This window comes from Pelophylax lessonae, assembly GCF_965119305.1.
Source record: "Pelophylax lessonae genome assembly, chromosome: 1".
NCBI lineage: Eukaryota > Metazoa > Chordata > Amphibia > Anura > Ranidae > Pelophylax > Pelophylax lessonae.
In genome coordinates, this window is record NC_138768.1 from 575,688,389 (window position 1) to 575,697,518 (window position 9,130).

A 9,130-nucleotide genomic window follows, 5' to 3' on the forward strand; every position below is an offset into this window, starting at 1 on the left:
CCCCCTTAAAAAAGGGGACTGCCTGCCGTGATGCGGAGGCAGGGTACCCTGATGGTCCCGCAGTGCTAAAAAGGGGCAGGTGCCCCACATAATAGTGGCAAGACTGTCAAAAAAGAACCACCCCCACAGCGCCACCCCTTCCATGGGACGCGCCAAGCTGACCACATAGCCTAGCAGGCTACAAGCCACGGCCTAAATTTTTGTAGGTGCCCAGCCACCTGGACGCAAGCCCCAGCTAAGCCAACCACCCAAGGGCAGCGGAGGGGAGGGTGGATGCCTAAACAGGAGGAAGTGCCTTCAGCCACCCTCACAGGGGCCGCCCCACAGTTTCCAACCAGTAGGCCACAGAGCTGCAGATGCTAAACCATCTGCTCCCCCAGGCAACAGCCGCCGCCGCAGGGAGCCCAGAGGACATCCCTGTCCTAGTCACCAGCCCCCAGGGTGGCAGGGAATCCTGCTCAACCCCTCCCCCGCCCCAGAAAAAACCCAGTCAGCAACTCCAACAAGCGCCCCTTTAGAGCATGTGGCAAAAGCACGCTCATAACCTCACCCAGGGAGGGGGCCGAAAGACCCACAGTGACCACCGAAAGTTTAGCGGGCTGGGGGGAGGAGAACCCAGGTGTCCCACATCCACCCCAAAATCCTCCAGGAGTTGAGGGGGGGGGGGGGGACAGCTACTTACCGTAATAGGAACATAGTGGGCACCGCCCTGGACAGAACACTGCTCAATGTGGGTGGCTGTCGGCTAGGAGGAACGCTGTGACTCAGGCCGAGGCCAGGTCGTATGCTCCCTCGCGAGACTAACTCGCAGGCCAGCCCCCGTCCAGTGGGCCCATGTCGCTGCCGACCTGGTGCGGAGCTGAGGCCTGTGCGCGTTCACTGGCCAGACCGGGGGGACCTTCTGGATCTAGATTATCCAGTCCGTCAATTGATTGTAGATTCTCACAGGAACAAAAACAAAAAAAAGATAGGAAAAAAATTCCATAAAATCGCCAGGACCACAGATCCCAGCAAGGAACTAGGTCCTTACTCCTGACTAGGCGGGGAAAAAAAAAAAAAAAAAAAACACTTGAGTGCCTATAGCTGAGTGTGGGTGTATACACCCTGGGATTGCCCATAGGCATAGTCAAGCTTTTTCCTGCCTAGTGTCCTACTCCTGTAGGGGGCAGTATAACCCAATGGTTAAGAAGAATCCGGAGCGGTGTCCATCAATGAACGAAAGAAAAAAATAAAAAAAATTGTACTAGCTCTTCACTTTGTGTATGACCTTCAGTATTTGTGTCAACTGCACCTATTCTGCTAGTCATGATTTTCTGACAACAGAGCGGTCAGGCCTTAACAGAGGAATCACGTGTGGCTTAGTGCTCCCCCCACCCCCTTCATATATATAATATATATATATATATATATATATATATATATATATATATATATATATATATATATATATATATATATATATATATCTCCACTAGAGCATTTTTTTTTCTAAGCGCTTAGGAGTGTTTAGCATCTTTTTTCCAGGCAGAAAAAAAAAAAAATGCTAAACAATATTTGTAGTTACTGACTAAATTTTTTTTTTTTTTTTGGGGGGGGGGGGGGCATAGCCTGCAGCTCTTCTTGTCAGCTGATGGCTCCGAAGAAATTATGAACAAATTCAAAGTAACAGCTCACTGGGTACTAGAGACATAAGAAATCTCTGCGCCAACTACAAAACGCATAGGAGAGTATACTATACAGCCGTGGCCAAAGGTTTTGCTTTGGTGTTTTTTAGATCTTTTTGTTAGATGTTACTATGGTATACTGAAGTAAAATTACAAGCATTGCATCAGTATCAAAGGCTTTGACAATTACATTAAGCTTATGCAAAGAGTGAATATTTGCAGTGTTGACCCTTTTTCAAGACCTCTGCAATTGGCCCTGGCATGCTGTCTGGTGCGCATCCTGACTGATAGCAGCCCATTCTTGCATAATCAAAGCTTGGAGCTTGTCAGAATTTGTGGGTTTTACTTTGTTCACTCGCCTCTTGAGGATTGGCCACAAGTTCTCAACAGGATTAGGATCTGGGGAGTTTACTAGCCATGGACCCAAAAACTCGATGTTTTGTTCCAAGCCACTTCGTTATCACTTTCACCTTATAGCAAGCAAGGTGCTCCATCATGCTGGAAAAGGCATTGCTTACCAAACGGTTCTTGGATGGTTGGGAGAAGTTGCTCGGAGGATGTTTTTGTACCATGCTTTATTCATGGCTGTGTCCTTAGGCAAAATTGTGAGTGAGCCCACTCCCTTTGCTGAGAAGCAACCTTACATGAATAGTCTCAGGATGCTTTATTGTTGGCAGCGGTCACTTTTTCTTCTCCGGACAATGTTTTTTCCATATGCCCCAAACAATCAGAAAGGGGATTCAGAGAAAATGATTTTACCCCAGTCCTCAGCAGTCCAATCCTTGTACCTTATGCAGAATAGCAGTCTGTCCCGGATGTTTTTCTAGGAGAAAAGTGGCTTCTTTGCTGCCCTTCTTGACACCAGGCCATCCTCCCAAAGTCTTCGCCTTGCTGTGCATGCAGATGCACTCACACCTACCTGCTGCCATTCCTGAGCAAGCTCTGCACTGGTGGTGCCCCGATCCCGCAGGTTAATTGTAGGAGATGGTCCTGGTGCTTGATGGACTCTTGGCACCCTGAAGCATTCACAAATGCAGTGGGAATGTTTTTTTTAATGGGATTTAAAAAAAATCTAAGCTCATTTTCACAGCAAGGAGGGACTTTGCAATTAATTGCAATTCATCTGATCACTCTTCATAACATTCTGGAGTATATGCAAATTGCCATCATAAAAACTGAGGCAGACTTTGACACAAATATTAATTTTCACATTCTCAAAACTTTTGGCCACGGCTGTACACAGTGAAGAAATAGTAATGTTACACTTTAGTAAATATTAGGAGTAGCTGATTTTGTAGGGAAGGCTCTGAATTACAGAATAGCAAGAAGTCCAAACAAAAAGTTCGAATTTCCCTTATAAACTCTTGTAGTTGACACAAAACACATTGCATCATTCTTACAGCAGAAATACAGTAAAAGACTTTAGGGCAAACCAGTCCCAAAACTAGTTTAACTGGTTTAAAAGGACAGAGACCAAATTTACAGTGTAAAGAGAAGAAAGAACTACATTTAGACCAATCTCATGGTCCGATCAATGTAGGACCTTTAGCAGCAGGCATGATGGATAATAGCTGCTCAGGTATTGGTTTCAATTACAATCATACTGCATAGGGTGAGGATTTTTTAGAGACTAAATGTACATTCCAGGTTAAAACACACAACACCTGCTTTAATGTAAAACTATGATGCATTAGCTTAAGATAAAAATGAAAGAAACTAAAGCTGGCTAATTTTACAATGCTGATGGTTCATTCCTAGATTTTGGAACACCTTTCTGGTCCAGAATAATTCAACTTTAAAAACATATTTTTAGATATTTATATTTTATTGTTAGAAACACACAAGCACCCAAAAACGCTTGTTCTTTTAGTAATTTGGCATTATGAAATTTTAATCCCAAGGCTTCTTTCACAAAGTCTCTCCCAAGCCCAATGATAATGTGCAACCAATAAAACATTTCAATGGTTTCACAACAGTGCGTGGAAATCATTGGCAGGAAAATTACACACAAATGCACAGTTCCACTTTTATTAAAAAAATCAATTGGTGTATTCTTTAGATGTTACCTAGATTTACACCACAACATCAGGAATTCAGTTTACATTGTTCCAAAATCTAGAAATGCTTACGGAAGTGATAAAATGTGTCAAGTGTGCCTAATTTGGTGTCCTGAAGAAGGTAATCGTAGCTATACACAAATTATAGTTTAAAAATTTCTGTTTTTAACAGCACTATAAAACAAAAACAAAAAACTGAGATCTTTCAAGATATCTTAACACTCACTGGACATTTTTATTTTACGTCATGCTCATCTCAACTAATGTGACAAATTGGATGTTGGGACCTTCCTGTAGTCCAGGCTAGGGAACCGCTGGACTCCTTCACCTGGGACAAAATATGGGAGATTTCCCTTTCCACTGAAGCCCAGCATTATAACGTCCGGGGCCTCCAAGCCTAGAGCTGCTCACCACGTGCAGTCTCTGCCATAAATAACACGCACACAGAGGCAAATAGGAAATTCACCCAGGGGGGTTATCAAACAAAAACAGGCCTGCAACACCAAGATAAGGAAAAAAGCTGCAAGAAACAATGCATTGCATAAATGGAAAGAAAAAGTAGAAATAAACACAGCTATAGCTTGATCACTTGATGGGTTATTCCAAGGGGATTACTGGAGTAAATCAAAATGCTACCACTGATTCTTCTGTGTTTAAAGCATACAGGTTACCCTCCTATATTTTGTTCAAAGAACTCAGGCACAAGGGTTTATTTACTTTTCATACCCATGGCAAGACCTGGCATTAAGACCGCACATCCGAAAACAGTATAACTGAAAGAAAGGCGGTTTTATAGCGAGCCTGTAGCCAGGCTATGGCCATTCAAGAATTTGCAATTATCACCAAACAGTAAATTAACTTTAAAACAAGTTCGGACTGTCCTTGCTAATGGCACTGTAGAGCAATTTTATCCTCAAAGCTCACAACACAAGCTCTGAACTTGTTCTCTCATCACCTCTCCCAGAGTACTTGCTCTATGTTCAGAGATTAGAAGGCTGGAAAGGCAGCCTTGGTCCTTGCTGAGAGAGAGTAACAGAGCTGCTGAGAGAACAACCTTCACAATTTCAAAGCTACTGCTGTGAATTGGATGAATTGCTCCACAGTACAGTGAGCGACAGTGGTCAGTATGGGCTTGACTACTTAAAGAAAAAAGGTCTATAAGCATATGGACAAGGATTGGGATTTAATTTACAGTCTCCATAGGAAAGGTAAACTAATGGGAGAATCACCCTTGGGGACAAAGGCTGCCCTCCTCAAAAAAAAAAAAGAAATTATAACTGAAGTTGGTATTTTTAATTACAAGGAGAAGCACCAGTCAGATTTTAGATTTAGCCAAGAAAACCCCTTTCAAGTCGTTTAATCTACACACTTTGAATAGTTGGAAAACACCCTACATTTAGTGCCAATTAAGTGAGAACAGCTTTTTGTTATCTTGATTTAAACTGTAGGAAAAAAAAAAATGTTTACATTTTTATTTTGCAGCTTTTTAAGTCTCCTTAGTGTTGCAAGCTGAGCATTTCATGTATATTAAAAAAATAGAACAAATTATCTATATAAAAACATTGAAATTAGTAAGCTCTAAAATACACTGAACTGAGAAGGGAACTGTGGTCATCACTCATGTGCCTGTCCGCTTATTTTCTAAAAACAAATTGACACAAATAATTGAATGTTCTCTAGTCTATAGTCATACCAGGGGACGTTCTAGCACCACATGAAAAGCAAGCATAAAGAATTTAAAATTAGAAACAAGTGGTAAATGGCAAATTTGTCTACTATATTAGGGAGAGCAGATATCAATAATATCTTCAGTATTTGAAACAAATTCAAAAACATTTTAGAAAAAGCCACATTTTTTTTTTTTTTTTTTTCACTTATAAAATGGAGTGGCTATAAACTGCAGACTTTACATGTAATATGAATACATGGTGAAACAGTGTCTATGAGACCCGAGTAAACTGATAGGATGAATTCCAGTTCAGTTGACAGAATTGATGCATGTACTATGTATAGCCTACTTCCACAGCTTATCACTTCATTTGGAAAAGACAAGCAATACTTCTTCCCTTTCTATATACAGCATCTAGTATAGTATATTATAGTGCAATTATGTAAACAAATGAAAATGGCCAAAATGAACCCCAGCAGCTTAGACAAAAGGTGGCTGATAGAGTATGTTTAGTGACCAAATTGTTGACGTTCACAATGGACACATTTCCTTCACAATTCTAAGACAATAGAGACCAATGGAAGATCAGACAAGAGTTTTTACCCAGCTTATTCAACTTGAGTCTAAACAGGGTATTGGAAATATCTGAAGTTGCAGTCTCATTTATTAGCCGGTGACAAATGTCTGAGGGGGGTTTAGAGACAGCATTAAAAGCTAACAAACCAATTTAAATAAATGGCCAAGCCCACAGTGATGACTGACACAGATCTTGGTGAGCATTAATAATTCAGGACCGTACATACATAGGATAATGAGGTCCATTATGTACTGTACAATGTATTTTAGAGCATGAAAAGTTTAAAGAACAAAAAACCCCATAGCATTACAGTAACATTTTCTTTGTTTACCATAAAATCTTACAAAAAAAAAAAAAAAACCACACGCTAGTACTGGCAGTAAAAGGTTTGTTTAGAACTATTAACTGAATGGAATTATAAGCCCCTACTGCATACTGTATTTTGCTCAGATCTTAGGCTCCGTTCACATATTGGCGCCCCAGATCGCAGGGATTCTGTCTGCGATGCGGAATCACGGGATGCCTGCACGATTCTTGTCACTTCCAATGGCACCCCAAGGTGCCATGATTTTCCCTCAAGTTTTGCCTGACAAATCACAGTAAAATTGTGTGAACAGAATTACAAGACTCCCGTCGCCCAAAAGAAGTTCTTGTACTTCTATTGGGCGACAGGCATCCCACGATTCTGTTTATTCTGCATATTACTGTGATTTGTTGGGCGACCATTGCGCCACGTTTGGGTTGCCATTGGAAGTGACAGGAATCACATAGGTGTCCCGAGATTTGATGCGATTCCGAATCGCAGGCAGAATTGCGGCAATCCTGCCCGGGATCTGGGGTGCCAATATATGAACGAAGCCTTGTGATTTTAATTTTAATGTGGGCATAGGGAGCAAATTACAAAATGTAAATACTCCTATTGATTCTGATGGCTACTTAATTATTCAGGCAGTGTTACATGCATTGCATATCCACACAGAGAAGGCATGTGTTATGGTTCTATTCCATAAAGTACATCATAGGTTAGACCTTTACAAAAGCATTCTGCTGTGCTAAAGCCAATTGCAGTGTTAAAAGCAGGCCTCTCAGAACACCTAATTATAATATGCGCTGCTTAAATTGGGTCACTATCAACACATCATAAATAAAACATTATGCGATGGATTTCTATATAAACTATACACATTATAATAACCTAAATTAACAAACCCTTTTAATCTATACCACTATTGAGAGCACATGGCTAGCCCACTACCTTGGTAATCATATGTTCTAAGAAAATATGAAAAAAAAAAAAAAACATGATAAATTAGGGAGCATATGCGATATGCGAATGCAATATTCAAAGTATTCACTGCGGGTAAATCTGGCTAGTGCTCCTATTTAATATACAGTTAATGATTGACCACCAGTTAATGAAGAGCGAATGTCACAATTATTGTTTTATATAAAATTTCCCAAGTACTATACCGTAATCCATAATAGTCTTCCCCATCACTACCTGATCATAGTTTCCTACACTGTGCCCAATGTAGATTTTCGATCAATGTAAATGGAGAACTTACCACCAACAGAGCGATGAGCCTGTTTTGCAAATGCTTTATCTATTTCTAGAAAAGCCTTTGTCAGCACTTTTTCCATATCTTCTTCCTGTTTGAGGAATTCCCTGTTGGCAAAATATGCATATTATTAGGGTTCAACAACATTGACAACCAAAATGATGATTACTCCATCATTAACTGAATAGTATGGGTAAATGCAAGCTTACTTGATGTACTGTGCCATGAATCTGTTACAAAAGTCTGCTGCTCCAGCCCCTCCGTGCCCATCATAAACCGCAAAATACAAGACATCATCAGTTAATTTGGCATAGTTGAACCGGTCCTCATTTTCCTTCCTTTTCCCTAGCTGTGTAGAACTGCCAACCTTGGATAAATTAATGCGCGGAATGAGCTTGCCATACTTAATGCTGGGTGGAAGCTGAATAGGTTCATCAATTCGATTGTCCCAAATGCCAAATGAGTCCCAGGTGGCAGGACGCCCGCTACTGTCGGGGTCAAAGCGTGATGAGAATGATCTGCGGCTGACACTGGAGCAGTGGCAGGCCGATATTACGCGGGTGTTTTCTTGTAATATGCGGGATTTCAGCAAGGCTCCTCTTCTCACCTGTGACCCTCCATGCCTTACAAATGTAACCAAGACCGCTGTTGACATTCCTTGTCTAAACAGAGTGTAATGTAAAGAATAAACTTGCGATCGGATCTCTTCAGTGTACTCAAATGGAATAAACTGCAAGTTAAAAGAGAAAGAAACAGACGTCTTACTTCATATAAAACATTGCTTTTAGCAATCAAAACTTTAAACACAACAGTGTAAGATACTTTTAAATACCCCTCTAAATTATTGTAGATGAAGAGCAATGGCTAGCAAGTATTTATGGAAATTTTACAAGACAGATTAAGGGCCCGTTCACACCAAAATGCAGTGAGGGAGACACGGCTCTAGGCACATTTCCAGCACTGCGTTCAAAACACACTGAAGTTGCGATCCTATGTTAAAGTTGTTGTAAACCCTACATATGCCCAGTGAAGTGCCCGGCCTCAGGGGGTACCCCAGATTAAACAAACCCTCCTACATATGTTGTACCTGTTTATCTATAGCCGCCTTTCCCCTACATCCATTCAAAGTGCAGATTTTTTACAGGATCTCTGCTCTGAAAAGCAGGGGGCGGAGATCTCAAGTTACGCCAGTGAGGAGAGATCTGAGTGCTAATGAAAGGGAAGGGACACGCTCCCTTCACATGGGAACAGAGCGGAGGCTGTTAATCACAGACTATGCCCTCCCATTAGGGCTGCACGATATTGGAAAAAGTACATTGCGATATTTTTTTTTCAACTATATATATTGCGATATTGAGAGATCTGTCACTCCAGGCTAAAGTCAACAATTACCTTACCATTACCAGGGATTCAGTGCAGCCTTGCTTGTACCATATACATTACAGGGTTAATGTTACTTTAGGAAGTAGTGCAGCCTTCTGATTGTACAAGGGACACCTGGGACAGCCAGGGTTAACGTTACTGTAGGGATCATGGGATGAGTATTGCAGCAGCCTTCTTCTGATTGTGTTATACTGCACTGGGACAGCCAGGGTTAATGTTAC

The 9,130-nt window shown here is 41.3% G+C and overlaps 1 protein-coding gene across 1 annotated transcript in view; it reads right to left on the reverse strand.

Moving 5' to 3' along the window:
- The window catches only part of PPM1K (protein phosphatase, Mg2+/Mn2+ dependent 1K), a 29,710-nt gene extending 21,454 nt beyond the window's left edge, over window positions 1-8,256 (reverse strand). The window contains exons 1-2 of the mRNA XM_082245405.1: window positions 7,736-8,256; window positions 7,533-7,633 (exon numbers count right to left, since the gene is read on the reverse strand). Of these exons, the coding sequence (XP_082101531.1) occupies window positions 7,533-7,633; window positions 7,736-8,181 (547 nt within the window). The 5' untranslated portion in view covers window positions 8,182-8,256. The remainder of the gene's footprint in view (window positions 1-7,532; window positions 7,634-7,735) is intronic.
- Between the last annotated feature and the right edge of the window lie 874 nt (window positions 8,257-9,130).